This window comes from Trachypithecus francoisi, unplaced genomic scaffold, assembly GCF_009764315.1.
Source record: "Trachypithecus francoisi isolate TF-2019V2 unplaced genomic scaffold, Tfra_2.0 Lachesis_group3, whole genome shotgun sequence".
NCBI lineage: Eukaryota > Metazoa > Chordata > Mammalia > Primates > Cercopithecidae > Trachypithecus > Trachypithecus francoisi.
The window spans coordinates 139,825,153-139,847,383 of NW_022681468.1; the positions used below are offsets into that span (position 1 = coordinate 139,825,153).

The 22,231-nt window shown below is 43.8% G+C and overlaps 1 protein-coding gene across 1 annotated transcript in view; it reads right to left on the minus strand.

Moving 5' to 3' along the window:
- Positions 1 to 5,988: 5,988 nt before the first annotated feature.
- The window catches only part of SLC27A2 (solute carrier family 27 member 2), a 53,642-nt gene continuing 37,399 nt past the window's right edge, over positions 5,989 to 22,231 (minus strand). The window contains exons 5-10 of the mRNA XM_033190149.1: positions 19,172 to 19,366; positions 16,225 to 16,315; positions 15,135 to 15,333; positions 13,270 to 13,367; positions 8,393 to 8,523; positions 5,989 to 6,458 (exon numbers count right to left, since the gene is read on the minus strand). Coding sequence (XP_033046040.1) covers positions 6,282 to 6,458; positions 8,393 to 8,523; positions 13,270 to 13,367; positions 15,135 to 15,333; positions 16,225 to 16,315; positions 19,172 to 19,366 — 891 coding nt within the window. The 3' untranslated portion in view covers positions 5,989 to 6,281. The remainder of the gene's footprint in view (positions 6,459 to 8,392; positions 8,524 to 13,269; positions 13,368 to 15,134; positions 15,334 to 16,224; positions 16,316 to 19,171; positions 19,367 to 22,231) is intronic.

Here is a 22,231-nt window from a genome sequence, read left to right on the forward strand (position 1 = left end):
ATGTTGGTGTGCTGCACCCATTAACTCATCATTTACATTAGGTATATCTCCTAATGCTATCCCTCCGCCCTCCCCCAACCCCACAGCAGGCCCTGGTGTGTGATGTTGCCCACCCTGTGTCCAAGTGTTCTCATTGTTCAATTCCCATCTATGAGTGAGAACAGGCAGTGTTTGGTTTTCTGTTCTTGAAAAAGTTTGCTGAGAATGATAATTTCCAGCTGCATCCACGTCCCTACAAAGGACATGAACTCATCCTTTTTTATGGCTGCATAGTATTCCGTGGTGTATATGTGCCACATTTTCTTAATCCCACATAGCTTTAAATAGGCAAACCCAGGTCTCCTGGCTTCCAGTGAAGCCCAGGCTGTTTCCACCCTGCAGAACTGCTCAAGGTTGGAACTGAACAGGAGCTCATGGCCCAGCAGGCCACTGTGGTCCTCCAGTACATTTAAAAGTTTCCTTTCTAGGTTTGGACCTTGTGCATTTTTTCTTTGTTTTCTGGACCCAGTAGTCAAATAAAAGCTATGCTCACAAGTGGCTTGCTCATCATTAGTTCAGAGGCCAAACACATAATTTTGTTTCCATTTCAGATGGTACTTTGCTAGGTTGTGACTCTGAAATGGGTTAGTAAAGAGTATTAAAGACAAACAAAGCTGGACATTAGTTAAAACTGTAAGGATAGATGTTAATCAATAATATACTATCACAATAGGGAAAAGGGTCCCGTGTGAACTGAACTCACCTTGGATTTGTGCAAAGTTGACTAGGCATTTCACAGGGCAAATGGAGAATAGGGAGAAGGCCAGCCTACACTTGGAAGAGTCAGGAATGTGAAAAATTACAAAAAGTGGAAAGTGGTTGATGTGAAACCCTTCTGGGTTTGCTAACTGGTGCTTTTTGAAGAAAGACTCTTACTCTCCCACAGAGACTGGGAGTCAGGGCTCTGTGTTCAGGGGTTGGCTGGAACAAACAGTTAAATCTTTCGGCAGCTTTGAGTTTTCTTAGGCAGGCACTTTAAGGTGGGCTAGGATCATCTCAGGGATGTGGCCTTGAGCTGTGAGAAATTATGTTAGTGTTTGTTCATGTCTTTATAGGCAAAGGTGAGGCCTAGTCGAGAAGGGGGCTCAGGGCTCAGAGGAGCTTGACTAGAGTTTGGTCAAAAGAATCTTTGTTAAGAGTTTAAAGCTTTTTTTTTTTTTTTTTTTTGAGACTAGTGCTTTCTCTCTTACCAGGCTGGAGTGCAGAGGCACGATCATGGCTTACTGCAGCCTCAACTTCCTGGGCTTGAGCGATCCTCCTGCTTCAGCCTCCCAAGTAGCTATTTATTTATTTTTGAGATGGGGTCTCATTCTGTGAGTGCAGTGGTGTGAACACAACTCACTGCAGCCTCAGCCTCTGAGGCTCAAGCTGTCTTTCCACCTCAGTGACCCGAGTAGCTGGGACTACAGGTGCACACCACTATGCCTGGGTAAATTTTTATAGAGACAGGGTCTTCCTATGTTGCCCAGGCTGGTCTGGAACTCCTGGGCTCAGGTGATCCTCCTGCCTTGGCCTCCTAAAGTGTTGGGATTACAGGCATGAGCCACCATGCCTGGCCTGGCTGATTTAAAAAATTTTTTGTACAGACAGGGTCTCCCTATGTTGCCTAGGCTGATTGTGAATGCCTGTGCTCAAGAACTCTTGTCTTGGCTTCCCCAAATGCTGCGATTATAGGTGTGAGCCACTGCACCTGGCCAAAAGCTGAAAACTTGCCCCTTGTTCTCTACTAGTGATCCCTGAGCTTTGCTGCCTACTGGAATCACTTGGAGGTCCTTAAAAAAATACTGATGCTTCATTCCCACTCCCAGAATCCTTGATCTAATTGATATGGCATGGGTCTGGGCTTTGGTATTTTTGACAGCTCCCCAGATGATTCTAGTGTGCAGTGACATCTAGGAACCACTGCTTTAGACTGACATGCTACTCAAAGCAGCATGTGTGCCCCAAGCGTTGGTGTCCCCAAGTGATTGTCATGCACAGTAAAGCTTGTGCACTGCTCTAAGCCAGTGATTCTCAAACTGAGTCCACATCAGTAACACCAGGGGGGCTTTGGCTTGTCAAAACACAGATGTCTGGGCCTGCACCCTGAGTTTCTGATTCAGCAGGTCTAGAATTTGCAGGGTCCAAGAATTTGTTGGTCCAGCAAGTTCCCTGGTGCTGCTGATGCTGTTGGCTCAGGGACCACACTCAGAACTACTGGTCTATGACGATACTCTCTTCCTGCAAGTACTAAGTGAGATCTTAGTGATGCCAATTAGCTGTGTGATTTTAGTCATGTCATTCAACCTCAGGCCTCAGTTTTTTCATTTATCAAGTAAAGAGGTTTGACGAGCTACTCTCTAGGATTGTTTTTAGTTTGCTATAGCAAATCATAATACATGTGTATGTATCTAGCAAGCAGATATGAGCTGTAATTGATGTAAATTTCCAAGAGCAATTGCAGGCTTGAGATGACAAGGTGCTTCTTGATGCTGGACATTTCCTGGGGCCTGCACTTTGAGCCACTTGATCTAAGAGCTGAGTCTCAGTTAGCAAGGGATAACCCAGCCCAGAGGAACTGAGTTACCCACTAAGTAAGTGCACATGATGTATAACTCAGGATGTCAGTTATTCCCCAAATATGGCTCCCATCCCACAGCATTACCTTCACCTGGGCATTGTTAGAAATGCAAACTCCAATTCTAGTTCGGGGGGATGGGACTCAGCACTCCATGTTGAGAACATTTCTTGGTCCATAGCAGGCACTCACTAAGTGCTTATAGAGTGGATGTATGAATGAGTGACACATTTAGCAAATTATCTCTTAGGTTGAGTCACTGCAATTAGTTAAACCTACCTTTTTTTCTTTTTTTTTGAGATGAGGTCTCACTATGTTGCCCAGGCTGGACTCAAATTCCTGGGCTCAAGTGATCCTCCTGCCTCAGTCTCTGGGCAGGGATTATAGGCACACCCCACCAGGCCTGGCTAACCTTACCCATTTTAATACTGATTCTCATTAGCTTCCATTTCAGAAGCTGACATTTCCTACTTTTATCCCCAAATTATTTTGGTGCCTATAGCATCCCATCTATGCACTGATTACAGGTTTCCAAACAATACATTTGAAATCAAAGCCCTGTTGGATAATTTACATGGATATCAGCTTATTTTTTTAAATTCAAATATCCACTTATATTTTCAAATGAGAATGACTTGTGCAGATATTTCTTGGGCACAATGTCTTACCCTTTTAAAAGAGAAAAATCAGTCTTTAAGGGATTATCTCTCACAAGTGATGGCTTAAAATTGTTTACATACATGCAAACCTAGGGGCTGAGGACATTGTGGGGGTGTCTCTATTTATCTCAATGGAGCTGTGTTACCTGGTCAGATTCAGGGAGGTGTGGGAAAACGAGAGACTGAGGAAACCATCAGGCTGGGAGGCAGAGCTGGGCAGGGTGTGGATGTGAGGACCTGGGTCTCTGAGTTTCTGACTGGAAGGTCTAAAACACGGGTCAAATGAGATCGGGGTAAGCAGGCTCTGGTTAATATAACACGAATATTCTGGCCAACAGTGTAAATGCTGACCTCTTACCCAAAAAGATACCCCTTGTGACACAGAATGAAGCCACTGCCCTAACATGACCCCTGCTGACATCCTGCTTCTCCTTTGACAAGATTCCAGGTAACACAATTGCACAATGTGATACTCAAAGGCTGTCCTATCTCCCACTACTTGGGTTCCTCATTCTCCTGTAACTCAAAGGCAGAGAGAATTTTGCAAAAATTCCCAAGTGCTGACTCACAAACAATAATCATTCTAATTACTGGCAAAATTCACAAAGGTGCAGCCTATCTGGAGTTTTCTTTAGACCCTCCTCAAGTCCTCGATGTATACTAAGCACTCAGGAAATGTTTATTGTTAGGTATAATGAGTGGGGGCAAGGATTTTGGTCATGATTCTTCTTAAAAGTCACCCTAAAGAGTGAAGAGAGTTAAAAATATATTTCTAGTACTCTGTTGGGGCTGGGGGTGGCAACACCTCTCATCATATATCATTGAGGAGTCCTAGATATGTTTGCCTGGAGCTTTATGGGGACTACACTGGAGGAGAACTGGCAAGCCGTACCAGCTCCTGGTCATCTGAAGATGTCCTCTAGGGAGGGAAACTCCATGATGGAAACTTCTAGGGAGGCTGTGGTAAACTTGGGCCATGCTTTCTTGATGTGAACTCAATGACCGTGATGCTCCCACGGCCTAGGACAAGCTCTAGGTAAGGTACATGTGGTCTTGAGTGCTGCCACCCATGACCTGCTCCTGGAATTCTGTTGCAGCTCATACATCAGAGGTAAAGCAATTAAACCCAGGAAGGGAGCAGCTAGGTCTAAGGAGAAAGGACTTAGGTGAAAGAGCTCCTCAGAATTTCCCAAAGCCTCGGCCGGGCGCGGTGGCTCAAGCCTGTAATCCCAGCACTTTGGGAGGCCGAGACGGGCGGATCACAAGGTCAGGAGATCGAGACCATCCTGGCTAACACGGTGAAACCCCGTCTCTACTAAAAAAACACAAAAAACTAGCCGGGTGAGGTGGCAGGCGCCTCTAGTCCCAGCCACTCGGGAGGCTGAGGCAGGAGAATGGCGTAAACCCGGGAGGCGGAGCTTGCAGTGAGCTGAGGTCCGGCCCCTGCACTCCAGCCTGGGTGACAGAGCGAGACTCCGTCTCAAAAAAAAAAAAAAAAAAGAATTTCCCAAAGCCTCCTGTGCCATCCTAAAGGTCCTCCTGTCCTTGAAAAGGGTCTGTGGGCAGGAGACTGGCTTTGGAGTGAAACCAGTTGCCATCTGGGGAGTAGGGGCACATGTAAGTGGGACTCGGGTGCTAACTGGACAGCTGGGACTTATCTGGCCCACAGACATATTTTGTTTGGGATGCATAGAAGTTTAAACAATTTTGAGATTTCAGATTTCAAAAATTGGGAGATTCACATACATATCTAGATTTCTGTTTTCTTTTTAAAAAGCCAAACTTAGTAGTTGTGTGTGTGTGTGTGTGTGTGTGTTGGGGGCGGGGGTTGTAGATCAACTGTAGTGACACTAATGTTAATAAGTTCTGAAGGATTTCTGTTTTCTGAATATTCAGAAAATCCCAGCAATACTTGACCTATATTCAGCTGACTGAAGCTTAGTGGCTGTCCCCAAGTTTACCACATTCATTTGTGACCTGCTTTTCTCATCCACATTACCTATGTGAATTCTGAAGACACCTGAGTTTGCAACCCCTGATGTAGCTAAAATGTATTGAACACTTTTTTTCTTTTTTTTTTTTTTTAGACGGAGTCTCACTCTGTCACCCAGGCTGGAGTGCAGTGGCACCATCTTGGCTCACTGTAACCTCTGCCGCCCGGGTTCAAGCGATTCTCCTGCCTCAGCCTCCTGAATAGCTGAGATTACAGGTGCCTGCCACTGCGCCTGGCTAATTTTTGTATTTTTTTAGTAGAGATGGGGTTTCACCATCTTGGCCAGGCTGGTCTTGAACTCCTGACCTTGTGATCCACCTGCCTTGGCCTCCCAAAGTGCTAGGATTATAGGCGTGAGCCACTGTGCCTGGCCTGAACTCCTTTTATGTACAGAACTCTGATGCCATAGAATTAGGCTCCTGTAAGGACTATAGATGGCATTATTACCTGCTGGATAATGCTGCCTATACACAGTGGACGGGATGCCTCTGGGTAGGGAAAGTTGGCCTCCTCACATTGGAGTAGATTTTCATTGTGTTGGCCTCTGCTGATCCAGCCTCCTCACCCTACCACCCCTTACACCCCAGCCCCCATCTCCAGCCAATTTTACCTAGAATGTCATTACTCTTATGAATGGGACACGTATGAAAAGTTACCAGTGAGAACTTCAGGCTTTGGAGTAATTGACACAGGCTTTGTATTAGAATAAAGTGAGGAAAGAACACAGAGATGGTGCCATCTCACATGTTGGTGTTCATTTAATTTACTATGTATTTTAAAAAATAATGCCTTCCCTCCAACAAGCTCAGTTTGCAAATACAAACAGTAGGTACACACTGAAAAATAATAATCTCTAAATCTTTTTACTTGCAAAGACTCAGCTGTTATTTTAAAAAGTCTCCCTTTACTGGTATGCATAATTTCCTAAAAAAACTGCACCTCACAATCTTCAATCAAATTAAAGTTGGATTATATCAAGTGGTTATCCATTCAGTTTCTTTCTGGAAATGTTGAGTTATAATCCTGGGAATATTCAGAGTTTCAGGGTTTTAGCATTTATGGCATTATAGATGTCCTCCGTCATAGGCACATACGTTTTTGCTGTGTCGTCCAAGAAATACAAGGCATCTTTGATGACAGCGGGGTTAAAGCCCTCCTCCACCAGGGTCACTTTGCGGTGTTTAAAAGTTCCAGTGATCTCAATGGTGTCCTGAAAAACATCAAATAATCCCCATTGTGGTTGCATTTTGCAATAGATTGGGATGCAGGGCAAGGGGTAGGGGTGGGGCATGGGGATCTGGCAAATCATTGGCATCCCTGGCTCATGTGACAGCTGGGAAGTGAAAGTTAAAAAAAAAGGTTTTCCATTTTGATTTATTTTTAGATGGACAGATAACATTATGTGTTTTTCTCATGTGCAATATGATGTGCTGAAGTACACGTACATCGTGCAATAGTTACATCCAGCTAGTTAACAAATGGATTACCTCACATAGCTATCATTTTTGTGGTAGGAGCAAGTAACATCCACTCTCTTTACATTTTCTAGTGAAGTGAAAGTTTTGTATGATACCCATACATTCTGTTAGCTGGTCTCCATTAGGGAGCCCTTTGTGAGGTATTTTTTTATTCCCTTAAAGCTTTAGGATCACCTGTGGGGAGGGAGGACTTGCCAATGATGAGATACCTGTGCATAAATTTGTGAGCAGAGGAGTGGTGCTTACTGCTTGGTAAGGCTTCAGGTACCACTAGGATATCCCGACTCTAGGTGGGAGTAGAAGGAGGGATCATTTACAGACAAACTCTGTTTTCTCAGTCTGCTTATCTTGTCTACTAGATTGAAGACTGATTTTTCCTCCAATTAATGTGTTAATCAAAATATCTGAGGATATTTCATTTTCATGCCTCTTTACCATCTGGTTGCAAAGCACATGTCGGTGCTTTATGAACAGGAATAATCCTATACACACAATATCTGGAATCTTAAGACTTCCTTTGTCAAGTCTTCAACTACAGAATCACAGAGCTCTAAGTCTAAAAGTGAGAGTGTTAAACCAACCAAAGGGTTAATGTTGGAGGAAGAAAAAACCCCCTAGCGGTGATAGTTAGTCTTAGGCAATTCCAGCTGGCTAACATACAGTTACATTTCACACCATGGAAAGGTGCAGAACTTCTATGGATTTCTGTATTCTTTAAAACTGGAAACAACAAACAGGGTCAGAGCATTTCTATTTGCGATGTCTGTCAGGACTCACCAAACAGACTTTGTGAGTTATGTGCTAAGACTCTTGCTGAATGAACTGGTCTGTCATTGTAAGGAGAAAGGGATTAGAATTGGATTTCTGCTAGCTGTTTTCTGATTTTTTTTTTTTTTTTAAGACAGGGCCTTGCTCTGTTGCCCAGGCTGGGGTGCAGTGGTGCACTCATACCTCACTGCAGCCTTGATTCCCCAGGCTCAAGTAATCCTCCTGCCTCAGCCTCCCAGGTAGATGAGACTACAAGTGCGTGTCACCATGCCTGGCTAATTGTTTTTTTTTTTTTTTTTTTTTTGGAGACAGAGTCTCACTCCGTTGCTCAGGCTGGAGAGCAGTGGTGTGATCCTGGCTCACTGCAACCTCCGCCTCCCAGGTTCAAACAATTCTCCTGCCTCAGCCTCCCGAGTAGGTGGGACTACAGGCATGCTACACCACACCCAGGTAATTTTGTATATTTAGTAGAGACAGGGTTTCACCACATTAGCCAGCCTGATCTTGAACTTCCAACCTCAGGTGATCCGCCCACCTTGGTCTCCCAAAGTGCTGGAATTACAGGCGTGAGCCACCGCGCTCGGCCTGTTTTAAAATTTTTAGTTTTAGTAGACATGAAGTCTCACTATGTTGCCTAGGCTGGTCTCAAACTCCTGAGCTCAAGCAATCCTCCCACTTCGGTCTCCCAAAGTTCTGGGATTACAGGCATGAGCCACTGCACCCAGCCAGCCTGATATGACCACTTCCTTATTGGTCTATGACACTTCTTTCTGAGCTTCCTGGAAAGTGTGGTGATAATTTGGCAAACGTAGTCATCCTGGGAGAAGGCAAGTTGTTCCCTAAGAAGTAGGACTCTCCAAGAGAGCAGATCATTGAACTTGATAATAAGAGATCTCACCTGTATTCTTAGAAACCGGGGCCTCGCGTAACTAGGCAGGTAATCAGCAACGTGCTGAAAGAGTTTCTTTCCATCAAATTCATGGTTTTCTTTCATTTTGATGGATGCCATGCCAATGCGACCCTCATGATCTAGAAATAAAGTGAGAAAAAATTAGATGTGTTATGGCTATTTATGATGCTTTATTAGTTCAAAGAACTGTGGACTCAGACAACTTTATAGCATGGGTTTCATTTGGATAGTTGGAATTTTTATTACAAATACCTGTTGAAGATACTTTAAAGTGAATGTACTAATATTAATAGTAATAATAACAGTTGGTTGACTATTATATTCCAGGTCCTATACTAAGTGTGTTGTATTGATGATCTCACTTAACCCTCACAACAACCTTCTGAAGAGATATAGATGTTATCTCCATTTTACAGATGAAGAAACTGAGGCTTAAAGCCATTAAGAGACTTATTCGAGGTCAGACATCAAATACTAGGCAGGGTATGGAATTGAATTCAGGCAGCCTGGCTCCAGATCCTGTGCTTAGGACCATCATCCTTCTTTTTAGCAGCCTATACAAACACATCTGGGTAGGGAGTAGGTTGGACTGGTGGCGACAGGAAGTTATTTTTGACTCCAGTGAAAGTCCTTGCTCCACTGTCAGGCACGACTTACTGAGCTTGGATTGTTCTTCAGGTTGCAATGTCAGGTTTGTTGCACCTCTGGGCACAAATACCACCTTGGAGACCTACTTATCTGATCAAGGTTCTCATAGCTTTTCTTGTCCGCATTTTGGAGAGGATGTGCGACAGGAGGTGAAGGCAGGCACAGGGAGCTGTTTTGTGCACTCCCGTTAAAGGCCCATTAGTCCCAAGAGGAGGTGCCCTCCACAGAGAGAACAGATTCTACAGCAGGGTATTTAGCCCAGAGCAGTTTCCAACAATTACGACTGCCTTCTTGTGAGGACAGTGGTAATTAGGTATTAATGTATCTTCTACCTGATCCAGCAGACCCAGCGGGAGTCCCAATCCACTTCCCTCAACTACTCAGCTGTAATCAGAGAGGAGACAGGAGCCTCCCTTGGTTACCTGAGCCCCAGCTTTTGAAATCTCTCCCATGGTGATTGTGTGTTTACCTATAGCTCTAAAGAAGGCAAACAGCAAAAGGCAAAAAAGATGCCCCCTCATTCGGTTTGCTTCTTGTCTGAAAGAGAGGCAGGGGCACTTAGTTTAGGGTCCCTAGCGCCTGTCTGAGAAATCTCAAGTGTCTCCAATAAGTTCCTTTTAGAATTAAGGCTCACGCAACAGAAATCCTCCGCATTGACCATCTCTTTGCTTCTGGCCCTGGTAGCAGCAACGCCGAACCTAGGGGCAAATGGGCCTGTTAGGTCTCAGGCCTCTGCCCTGACTCTCTGAGGGTGGTTTGGGACTAGTTCAGCTCTGGGGTGATGGTTCCAGCCTATAGGAGTTCTGGGCTAACTGTAAAGGTCAATTCTGGCCAAGGGTTCTCTAGAGCTGCACGGTCTAATGACATCCACTGGTTATTTGTGGCTATTAAAACTAAAATCAATGATAATATTATGAAAAATTCAGTTCTTCAGTTGCACTAGCCACATTTCAAGTGTTCCATAGTGACATGGTGGCTATTGGCTATCATGCTGGATAGTGCATATGGAACATTTCCATCACTGCAGAAAGTTCTACAGAGTAGTTGGACAGTTCAGGTGTGACACCTAGAAAAAGTGATCTCCACTCCAGGCCCAAACCTAGAAATTCTCTCCTGGTCCAAAGCCAAGATGTGTGACTGCCTTGTCCTGAATCACCCATGGTGGAAGGATGCCTTATTTCAGACAGTCCAGCTGCATTTCTACTCTGGAATGGGACTGGCCTCTGTGGATGGGGGGCCAGACAGCAGCAGTTGTGGCATTGAGAATCACAGAATCTGAAAGTTGGGAGGGACTTTAGAATGTATCTCTAATCTTTCACTGCTGCAAGAGTTCTCCCAGGATCCCAGGTGGGCATCCAGCTTCTCTTTACATGCCTTAGTTGGTGGGGACATTTCCTATCCTGGGAGATAAGCCCATTCTATTGATGGTTCCTTTGGTTACAGGGGAGTTCTCAGGCTAAAATTGGCTCCCTGGTCATTTTAATCCATTGGTTTTAGTTCTGATAGCTGGAGCAGCACAGAACACACCTGCTCCTCATCCTATCTGACTGTCTGCCAACAATGTAAGACTGTCAACCTCCTCCACTTTGTTCTGTTTCAGTGGCTCCCAGAACTCACTGATCATTAGATTCACTTGGGAATTAAAAAAAGACATGCAGATTCTGAGTCCCATACTCCAGAGCTTCTGGTCCATTAGATCCAGGCTTTAAAGTTTCCCAGATGGTTCTGATGATTGGCCAAATTTTTGGAACCACTGGGCTTTAGTGCTTTAGTGTGTGTGTTTTTTAAAATTGTGATAAATATATAACATAAAATTTATCATTTTAACTCATTTTAAAGTGTACAATTTGCTGGGTGTGGTGGCTCACGCCTGTAATCCCAGCACTTTGGGAGGCCAAGGTGGGGGGTGGATCACCTGAGGTTAGGAGTTTGAGAGCGGCCTGACCAACATGGTGAACTCTCATCTCTACTAAAAATACAAAATTAGCCAGGCATGGTGGTGCATGACTGTAATCCCAGCTACTCAGGAGGCTGAGGCAGGAGAATCGCTGCTTGAACCTGGGAGGCTGAGGTTGTAATGAGCCGAGATTGCGCCATTGCACTCCAGCCTGGGTAACAAGAACGAAAATCTGTCTCCAAAAAAAAAAAAAAAAAAGTGTACAATTCAGTGGCATTTTACACACTTACAATATTGTATTATCATCACCAGGATCTAGTTCTAGTGCATTTTCATCACCCACTAAATCAGACTTTCAGTGTTTTTAAGAATGTCTGGGGCGTTTGTGCCAGCACAGCTTCCCAGCCCCGCCCCAGAGATTCTGACTTGGTAGTTCAGGGTGGGCCTGAGAAATTGCACTTGTAACAGACTCCTGGGCAATGCTGACACTGCTGATCCGGGGACCCACTTTGATGAACACTAGGCTAGATCCTTCCGTTTCACCTTCTAGATTCTCTTGCCTCATCCATACTCTTTTGTGTGGTTATTCTTTTTAAAATCAAGCATTTAGACGCATACGTAATGTTTGAGGAAGGGTCTGCAAGAGCCCGGGATGGCACAATGCCTGACAACCACAACTTAGACCTTTGTGTTAGCTCAGCATAAGGCCTGGGGAGTTCTCCAACGGGAGTATTCATACCCCTTTTCATTCTGTCCCCTCTCACACCAAGATGTGGCCATAGTTCCCCTTGTGTCATTGTCCCAGAGTTGGGGAGGAACAAGCAAGAGATATTCTTGAATATTCTTTTTGTTTTTTTGAGATGGAGCCTCACTCTGTCACCCAGACTGCAGTGCAGTGGTGAGATCCTGGCTCACTGCAACCTCCATCTCCCAGGTTCAAGTGATTCTCTTGTCTCAGCCTCCTGAGTAGCTGGGATTACAGATGTGAGCCACCACCCCTGGCTAATGTTTATATTTTTAGTAGAGACTAAGTTTTGCCATGTTGGCCAGGCTAGTCTCAAACTCCTGACCTCAAGTGATCCTTATGCCTCGGCCTCCCAAAGTGCTGGGATTATAGGTGTGAGACACTGCATCTGGCCTTAAATATTTGAGACAGAGTCTTGCTCTGTTGCCAGGCTGGAGTGCGACGGCACGATCTCGGCTCACTGCAACCTCTGGCTCCCTGGTTCAAGCGATTCTCCTGCCTCAGCCTCCTGAGTAGCTGGGACTACAGGCACCCACCACCACGCCCAGCTAATTTTTGTATTTTTAGTAGAGATGGGGTTTCACCACGTTGGCCAGGATACTCTGGATCTCCTGACCACCTCGGCCTCCCAAAGTGCTGGGGTTACGGGAGTGAGCCACTGTACCCGGCCTTGAATATTTTTTAAAAAAGAACAAGCACAAAGCCATGTAGAACTGTCACAGCTTGAGAAAGATGGACTTCTGGATTTCTACTTTGAATATGGGTGGGAATCCCAAATATGAGTTGTGGGGGAATAGTAATACCCCTAGTGCCTTATATTTGCACAGTAATTTGGAGGCCAGAATCCTCTCTGACGTGTATAATCAATGTGATTTATTGTCACAACAACCCTTATGTATATATTTGATAAATATATGCTTAGCATTGATGTAATTAAAATGAATTTGTTCTCTTGACAACCTTAACTGCAGGGCTGGCATTATCCTTAATTTTAGTGATTAGCCGGCAGTCAAACAGCTGGCAGGTGTTGAAGCCAGGATTCAAGGTCAGACATTGGCCCTCCTGACTCTGCTGGCAGAAGCAGATCTGTAGATGAAGCTGTGGTGGCAACATTCTTGTGTGATGATTCTGAAACTTAGTGGGGTGAACTGGGCTTAGAAATCTTAAAAAGAAGAGGTTGTACAAAATCCACTTTTCCCCAGCTTTTTCTTCTAGCAACTGCACTGGCTCTTCTTTGTGCCTCCTAGTTCGGAGGCCAGAACACCATTTCCCAGCTCTTAAGCATGACACGACTTTTTTGGAGGCGTGCCAAATGTGGCGTGGAGCTCCCATATTTGAGGCTTTGTTTGCCTGAGAGCCCAAGAATGGCTGGGAGCTGAACTGAAGAGAAGGCCACGTTCAGATGTAGTGAGCTGGCTTTTATAATGGAACATAAGCCAGACATAAGCTCCTTACTCCCTGGCAGCTGAAAGAGCTGTTTAACTCTGGATGGCAGAAGACAGCAATGACAAACCTGGGCTAAAATTATGTTCAGATCCTCTATGGGTTTAGGTACAGATCTTATCTTGTATATACCTGGCACACGCACTCCATAAACATTCACTTCTTGGACAAAATCAACCAGTCCTACTATATCAGCAACTTCAGTGGTGGCCACATTTTCCCCTTTCCACCTGGAAGAAAGGACAAATTTAGCAGAGGTCAATGGTGGTTTCTGGCCCAGGTCACAATGATGAAGAGCAGCTGTTTCCTTTAGATTTCTGCATGGTGTTGATCTCGTGTTCCTCACCTTGGCCCCTCAAACTCCCCAGCTTAGTCCTGGCTGGGGTATCTTGCTTGAGGCATACAAGGGAAAAGTATAGACCTAGATGACAAAATGTGGAATTTCAGTGTTACCACATGAAACACAATACATGGAATAATGTTCTAATGTTAAAATACAGCCCTGGCTAAGAAAGGCACTGAAAATTAGAAAGAAATCTCAGTGATTTTCTGCTGTGTTTAGGTCTCTCAACTTCTCAGTTACTAACTCAAGTTGCTATTTAATTCAGTTGGTGACGTTCTCTTTAATAGAACTTCATATTTTATTTCAGGGTCTCATGGCAACAAGAAAGGAAAAAATATCATACTTCAGTTACAGGGAGATTCTAATGTTAAAGCCCAACCAGGTGCTATTTTTTCACTTAATAAAGAGTTAAATTTTGTTTTCATTATTATTATTATTATTTTTTTGCAGAAGTGGGTAGAGTCTCCCTCTGCCACTTAGGCTGCAGTGCAGTGGTGCAATCTCAGCTCACTGCAACCTCCGTCTCCCAGGTTCAAGTGATTTTCTTGCCTCAGCCTCCTGAGTAGCTGGGGCTACAGGTGCATGCCACCATGTCCAGCAATTTTTGTACTTTTAGTAGAGACGGGATTTCACCATGTTGGCCAGGCTGGTCTGGAACTCCTGACCTCAGGTGATACACCTGCCTCAGCCTGCCAAACTGCTGGGATTACAGGCGTGAGCCACCACTCCCGGCCCATTAAAAATTCTTTAGCCCTCCCAGAAGTATCTTCTTAATAGCATGAAGATGGCATAAAGTGATATGGATCTTAAGACATGGAATAGTAGAGATGGAAGGACCCTGCAAATCAGTGTGACCCTCATCTCAAGGGCAAAAGGACTGAGGTTCACAATGGTTACCTGTCTTGATACCACTGCTGCTCAGGGGGGAGAGGTGAGCCTGGTTCTCCTCATTTCACCTGCTGTCTTTCTACTGCAGTTAGACAACTTCCATCTGTTCCTCATTCATTCATGCAAAAAGTGATTATGTGTCAGGCACCATGGTAGGTGCTGGGGATGAATAGGCAGACACAGGGCCTGCCCTCAGGGACTTTACACAGGAAGGAAGCTGTGTCATGAGGCTGGAGGACTGTGCTATGGCTGGAAGTTAATTCCATGGTCTACTAGGACTTCCAAACTTCCTTGCACTGACCTGGGGGTTCTGCAGAAAACCATCTGGTTGAGGATGAAAGGCATTGGGGGAGGAGGCTCTGAACCCCTCACCTCCTCTTCAACTAGATCAGCTCCACACTAATTTACCTCTGATTTTATCTAAACACCTCCATGATTGGAAAGGTGAAAATCCTTGGCTGTCCTGAGAGTGACCAGTAATAATTCAGGAGAAACAAGAGGAGTTAAATGTACTTTTGTCTCCAGAAATCAGATACAGGTTTCCTGCCTTATTCTCATCTGGTGTTGCTCAGCCAAGTTAACTGTGCACTGCAGAGTGACACTTCATGCACTTCATTCCTCATTCTCTGGGAACACAGGAGTTTGACCTGATGTGCCAAAGACAGGGAAGCAAATGCACCATAACCAAAGTGGAATGCGATTCCACTAGGAGTATGCCAAACTGTACGTGTGTTTGTTTTTGGCTCAATGATTCAGAAACACCAACCGGAATGTATCTCCAATTCTGTCGTGGAAATAGATGAAATTTTCACGGTCAACCATTAAGAGATCTCCACTGTTGAAATAGAGGTCTCCTTTCTTAAAGACATCTCTCAGTTTTTTCTTCTCTGTCTGAGCCTTTGCTCCAGCATAGCCACTAAATGGTGTAAGTTGTGTGATTTTGCAAACCAGAAGTCCAACTTCACCTAAAACAGAAGAAAATAAACTTATTTTATGTGCTAGAGGTCACATTTATATATCATCCTTCTCTTAAAACTAATGCCATACAACCTGCTGGCAACAAACTGGCTGTAGGAAGTATCATTTTCCATGCATGTATACCTGTGAATTATATGTACATATGTATCACAGATGCACATATATATACCACACACACATATACTGTACATTATTGTATATGGCCTAATTATTTTATTTTGATTTTTTTTTTTTTGAGATGGAATCTTGCCCTGTTGCCCAGGCTGGAGTACAGTGGTGCAGTCTCAACTTCTGCCTCCCAGGGTCAAGGGATTCTCCTGCCTCAGCCCCCCAAGTAGCTAGGGTTACAGGTGTGTGCCATCATGCCCAGCTAATTTTTGTATTTTCAGTAGAGACAGGAGTTTGCCATGTTGGCCAGGCTGGTCTCGAACTCTTGATCTCAAATGATCAGTCCTCCTCAACCTCCCAAAGTGTTGGGATTACAGGCGTGAGCCACCACACCTGGCCTGTAATTCTTTTACTGCTAATCTTTTACTGAAAAATGATTTATGCACACTTACACAAACGCCCAGTAGTTAAAGCTTAAAGGTAAAGGCCACCTAAAACTATGGTTTTGCAACCACAATTACATATCCCTTCCCACAAAACATTACCTCATAAGCAAGAAGTTGTTAAGCTAGGTTTAAAACTAGAATTATGTTATATGTAGTGGTAAATTAGCACCTTTGGAATTCCTGTATATTGGAGGGTACTTAAATAAACCCCCCCTTTCCCCACTCTGATAAATTTTACCATGTGGCAATAATATGTTAGTCCTTAAAAGTCACTTGGTCAAGATAAGAAGGGGCACAGGTTGATTGAACAAAAGTCTACTGTACCTTTGGGAACTCTGACGCAATATCCATTTTCATCACGGACAGGTTCATCTTTCTCCACATCATATTTAATCAGGTCATAACTTATGATTTTCTAGCAAAATCAAAATGTATAATTTTGAGAATAAATCTTTTACAATTTTTCCCTTTTTCATTGTGGTATAACGTAAAGTATATCTTAGGCGTACAGGTTGATGAAAATTTGCATTTGCATATACCCTTAAAACTGCCACCCAGAGAGAGACAGAGAAAACATTTTCATTTCACCTAGAAAGTTTCCTCCTGCCCTTCTGTGAAGTCAACTACTATTGTGACTTATATTGCGGTCAATTCATCTTAAACCTCAAACAAGTGAAATGAATGTATACTTCTGTGTCTGCTTCTTTTACTCAATATGTCTATAATATTCATCCATCCATGTTAGTGTTTTTTATGGCCATGCAATTTTCCCTTGTATAAATATACCATGATTTATTTATCTATTTTCCTGTTAATGGGTACTTGGATTATTTCTAGTTTTGGCCTGTTATAAATAAAGCTGTTATGACATTCTTGTGTCTTTTGGTGGATGTATCACAAATGGGTTTTTAAAATCTTATGTAACCTTATATTAATATGACACTGTTAGATTTTTCACTTTTCTATGGAAATATTATCTAACATATTTTGAAATCAAAGGCATATTTCATGCCCATGACTATACAATTATTAAAACTCTATCATATTTAAAACACAATTCAATGCATAAGAATTTAATTTTCAGCAATTCAGTAAGAGCAATAATAAATATATTATTTTCCTTACTGGAAGAAAATGCAAATATGACAGTATTTGGATATAATTATTAGCCATGATTACTGTGTCTATTTCAAATTTATATTCAAGTCTATGTGATGAAGCAACCAATCATATGCTTTAGTATTAGCAGACAACTTCATTAAAAAAACAAGCGGCGTTTATGGTCAACAAATGTAGATCTTATTTGCAGGAATGTAAAAAATTTATAGGTGATAATAAATGTTCTTTTCCACATCAATTGCATGGGATCATCCGGTTTTCAAAGTTTTTTTTTTTTTTTTAATGTGTTGCTTAAAGTAGAAAAACTGTCAATAAAACATAGCACTCAATGGATGAGAAAGTAAAGAATGGGTAATGCACAGCATTAGCTGACCCGCTCAGCAGCAGTTCCAGTGAGGTGTAGGAGATCGATTCTCAGTCTGCAGCAGCGCTGCCCAGGAATCTGCTGTGATGATGGAAATATTCTCTGTCTGCATTGCTCAATACGGTAGTCACTAACCACACGTGGCTATTCAGCACTGGAAATGTGGCTAGTGTGACTGAAGAACTAGATTTAAGCTTTTATTAATATAACTTAAATTTAAGTAGTCACATGTAGCTAGTGGCTACTGTTTGGACAGTGCAGGTCTAGAGGACTGTGGAGGGACCTGTGTAGCGTAGGTGGAGCTGCTGTCATTGTTAGAGAGGGTCCTTGAACTTGGGAACACCTTGAGATTAGGCCAGAATATAAGAAATGGAGTGATTATCATCATTACGGTTAACAATTATTCAAGGCTATTAAATGACAAGCATTGGGCTATAGCCTCTAAGGGCCTTTTCAAAAGTTATTTAATCCTTTCAACAATCCTTTTCCCTTATTGAGTGTGGGCTCAGCACTGGGTTCAATATTTTCTCGTTATCTCTGTTTTACAGATGATGAAATTGAGGCCTGAGGAACATATGGGACCTGCCCAAGGTCACTCAGCTAGATTATGGTGGCACTGAGATTTGCTCTCCAGAGCCAGGGCTCTTACACACATGAACTACTGTCCTCTGAACTCGGCTGGTCTGTCCCTGGGGACACAGGTTGAGTGGGAGTCCCAGTGTGGCTGTTTCATGGCCAGACGGGATGAGCGGTCCAGAGGCACAATGACCACAGTGACTTCTCAAGCCAGCGGAGGCTCAGCATTTACTGAACATTTCTGGGTATTTCCAGAATAGTTGGTTATCTGGAGGACTGACTGCTTGAGTACAAAAAAGACAACAGAGACCCACAAGCAATAAAATGACTGACAGGGAAAAGAGATGGCTATGTGAGCTGGTTTAAAAATAAGAAATATCTCGCCGGGCGTGGTGGCTCATACCTGTAATCCCAGCACTTTGGGAGGCTGAGGCGGGCAGATCATGAGGTCAGGAGATCGAGACCATCCTGGCTAATATGGTGAAACTCCATCTCTACTAAAAAATACAAAAAACTAGCCGGGCTAGGTGGCAGGTGCCTGTAGTCCCAGCTACTTGGGAGGCTGAGGCAGGAGAATGGCGTGAACCCGGGAGGCGGAGCTTGCAGTGAGCGGAGATCGCGCCACTGCACTCCAGCCTGGGCCACCAAGCGAGACCCCATCTCAAAAAAAAAATAAATAAAAAATAAAAAAAATAAAAAATAAATATCTTTCTGGTGGAATTATTAGGTGGACATAAATGTTCACCAGATCCTAGCACCGAGATGCCTGGGCTCCACCTCAGAACAACTGAATCCAAAGCCTAGCAGGTGGGGCCTTGCATCTGTGCATATTAAAAAACTCCCCAGGTGATGGTGCTGCACGACACAAGGGAAATACTAGGTTTCACAGTGTACATTAAGCTTATGGAACTTGTAACCTTCAGGTGTTTTATCACATACAAGTATAAATGGCATCAGGAAGACTGCGCCTAAGTTGCAGATGGCAAGGGCACAATGGATTGTTCTTAACAGAAGTTGAGATGTTTTTAATTGGAGGATCTGATGTTTTGAAGTCATCATCACAGAGAATGAGCAAAATCTCTCTTGGTAATAGGAATGGGCCATGGCTCTGATGCTGCCTGACTTCTGATAACATCATCACGACTTGGCTTTTAAGAAGTCTCTGTATTCTGAAAACTGGCTACATATGCTCTCATTTTTCAATGTACTTACTTTCTGTAGGTAATTTACTCTTCCAACAGCACCGACTTTTCTCGTATAATTCATAAATCCAATATTGCCTTCAGTGGCAGCATAGAACTCATAGATGCATATGTCTCCAAATCTCTTGACAAATTGTCTCCACACATCTCCTCGTAAGCCATTGCCCAGTGCCAGTCTCACTTTATGATCACGGTCATTTGGCTTCTGTGGTAGGGGGAGACGAAGACCAAACTGAAACATCTCTGGAGCCTATGCTTACATATTAATAATTGCCTTTATTTTGTATGTATTTAATTTATACTGACATTGCCTTTACTACATATTTATGTTGGTTATAAATGCCCCTTAGTGTCTGCCTTTTTCCTGCCATTCACACACAGTATTCCCTATTCCTTTAGCACAAGCGGTATGGTCTGACAGCTGGAACTATGATTTAATAACCAAAACATGTGAATTCTACCATTTTGGTTTCTAAGGAGCCAGATGAGACAATCTGACAGAACCAGGTGATGCCAGCATTTAATCCATATCCAATCTAAAGTTAGAAGGATGTGTATAAGGTGTTCATAGTTACAATAATGTAGATGTTCATAGTTTTCTTGATGGGGCTGGTGAACATTAGTGAATTTCCAGAAAGGAGGAGCCACATGGGAAGGATCTGTCAGAGATGGGGACAATCTCCTACCAGTGGGACCCTGAGCAGTGTCTAGGATTTTTATGACAATGAAGAAGAAAACAGGAAACACAGTCCAATGAGATACAGAAAGAGAGAGAGAGAGCACCATTTTCCACAAAGCCATTAAAGAGCAACAGTTGGAGCCTGTGGGAACTGGAGGGAAGAGTCTTGACCACGCCCTGCCGTGTTTAACAGGTAGACCCCAGCGTTCAGAAGACCAGGCAGAGCTGAACCAAGACAACAAAACTGTCCCAGTGGGATGGGGAGGGGAAGAGGAGGAGGAGGCCACCTCCCAGTTGCCTCAGATGGCCTGCGAAGAATATGATTTGCTATAAATAAAGATCACAAAGGAAAGTCTGTTTTGGGTGTAAGGACTGAAAGGAGTCTCTCTGGTGTCAGCAAGAGAGGTGGGGCTATGACCAGGCTGCCTTCCATTCAACCATACTCATTTAGGAGACCCCACAAATATGTCCATGCCAATGATGGTTTTATTTATTTTGTTACTTTTAATTGTTAACAAAGACAGTCAAGTACAGTAGTGAGAAGAGGAGAAACAGTAGAACAAGAAGTTTGATCTATAACTGTAAACAATCAAGTGAGATAACTCACTACCTTCAGACCAGCCCGGTGATGGTTTTAATGATATCTTATGTTAACAATGTAATTTATGTCTTCCAGGAAATCACAGGCTGGTAGAAGAGACAAATAAAATAAATAGGAATAATTTTACCCTGTAAATTCTGTTACTCTATGACCTTTATTCTATCAGGATACAGAATGAAATGGGGTAAAAGTGCTAGGTCATTAGGGCTGTCCTCTCACATCAACTGTTAATTTCTTTGATAAAACAGCAATTGCTTAGAGCATTTTCTACATTATTTACTACAGTGTGAAATCACTGTGAAGTGGTTTTGGCATAAGAATTCCTCTCTGAAAAGAACTATAAGGGGGCAGGACTTTGGCATGGCAATTAAAAACCACACCAAGACAAACTCTGAATCGGTTTCCATGCAGGAGGAGCTAAGGGGCCAGGGAAGCAGAAAATATACATTCAATCTTTAAGTAGTTTGGCCAGAACATATGCAGCTCTTTGAGGAGTCCTAAGCAGAGAGGCGGACTGATGCTGGTCACTGGTGAAAATGGACCCCTTGAGCAGTCATTCTGAGGGGGAAATGTGTCAAGAGAGACCAGGGCCCTCCACCGCCAGTGGCTCTTACCCAGGGTGTCTGGGAGAATTGCCTGAGAAGCCTTTTGAACCTGCATGAGACCTAGACATTCAGACTGAGTAGGAATCTATTTTCTCTCTCTCGCTCTCTTTTATTTTTTTGAAACAGGGTCTTGCTCTGTTGCCTTGGCTGGTGCAATTATGGCGTACTGCAGCCTTAACTCCAAGGCTCCTGCAATCCTCCTGCCTCAGTCTCATGAGTGGTTGGGACTACAGGTGCATGCTACCATGCCCGGCTAATTTATTTATTAATTTTGTAGAGATGAAGTTCTCACTATGTTGCCCAGGCTCATCTTGAACTTCTGGCCTCAAGCTATCCTCCTGCTTCGGCCCCCCAAAGTGTTGGAATTATAGGCATGAGTCACTGTGCCCAGCCAGAATCTGTTCTCTTCTGGTCCCTAGGTCACTGACTCTACTCCGCTTTATAATTACCAAGCTCCCGTAAATCGGGAGATCGTATGTCTGGTTTGCCAGGGCAAGCCCTGGCTATACGTGTCCTGGAATGCTGGTTATCTTTCACTACCTTCACTCTCAAGTGTCCCTGTCTGGCTAATGAATTGTAGGGTCACCCTGCCCACAAGGCACTATCCTCCTCCATAAGGACTGTCAGTATTCAGAGACCACCCACTCCTACTGCTGTCCCAAGGATAAAACATCACACGTTTGAAGACTTGCTTTTGCTTAAAGAAAATCACCTGAGCTGGGTGCTCACCTGCTCCAGGCTTGCATGAGAAGCTCCAAAGCAGCATTCCTGCATGTGGACCCAAGGTCTGACTTATCCCACACGCAGCCCACCAGCAGCCCTTCTCTTACCCACTTCACTTATTTCCTTGTCTATTGGATGGTGATCACCTATCTCCCTCATTAAATGGCAAACTCCTTCGAGGCCAAATGTACATGTATCTCTATGTCATCCCCAGTGCCTGGACCTGTGATTTGCATATAGCATAATCCTGGCAGTAAAATAAATAATCTCTACCAGGAAACCTCACTCCCTGTTCAATAACTAGTGGCCGGGTCAGGGCAGGGCTTAGGGTGCAGGAGGCCGCAGACACCCTGGGTGTGTGGGAAGCTGACCAGCCAGCCTCACAGGTGCAGCTGTCACCTGCCAGTGGCAGGTAGCTGAGCTCATAATCACAACACCATGGGCTCAGTTTTCATCATCCAG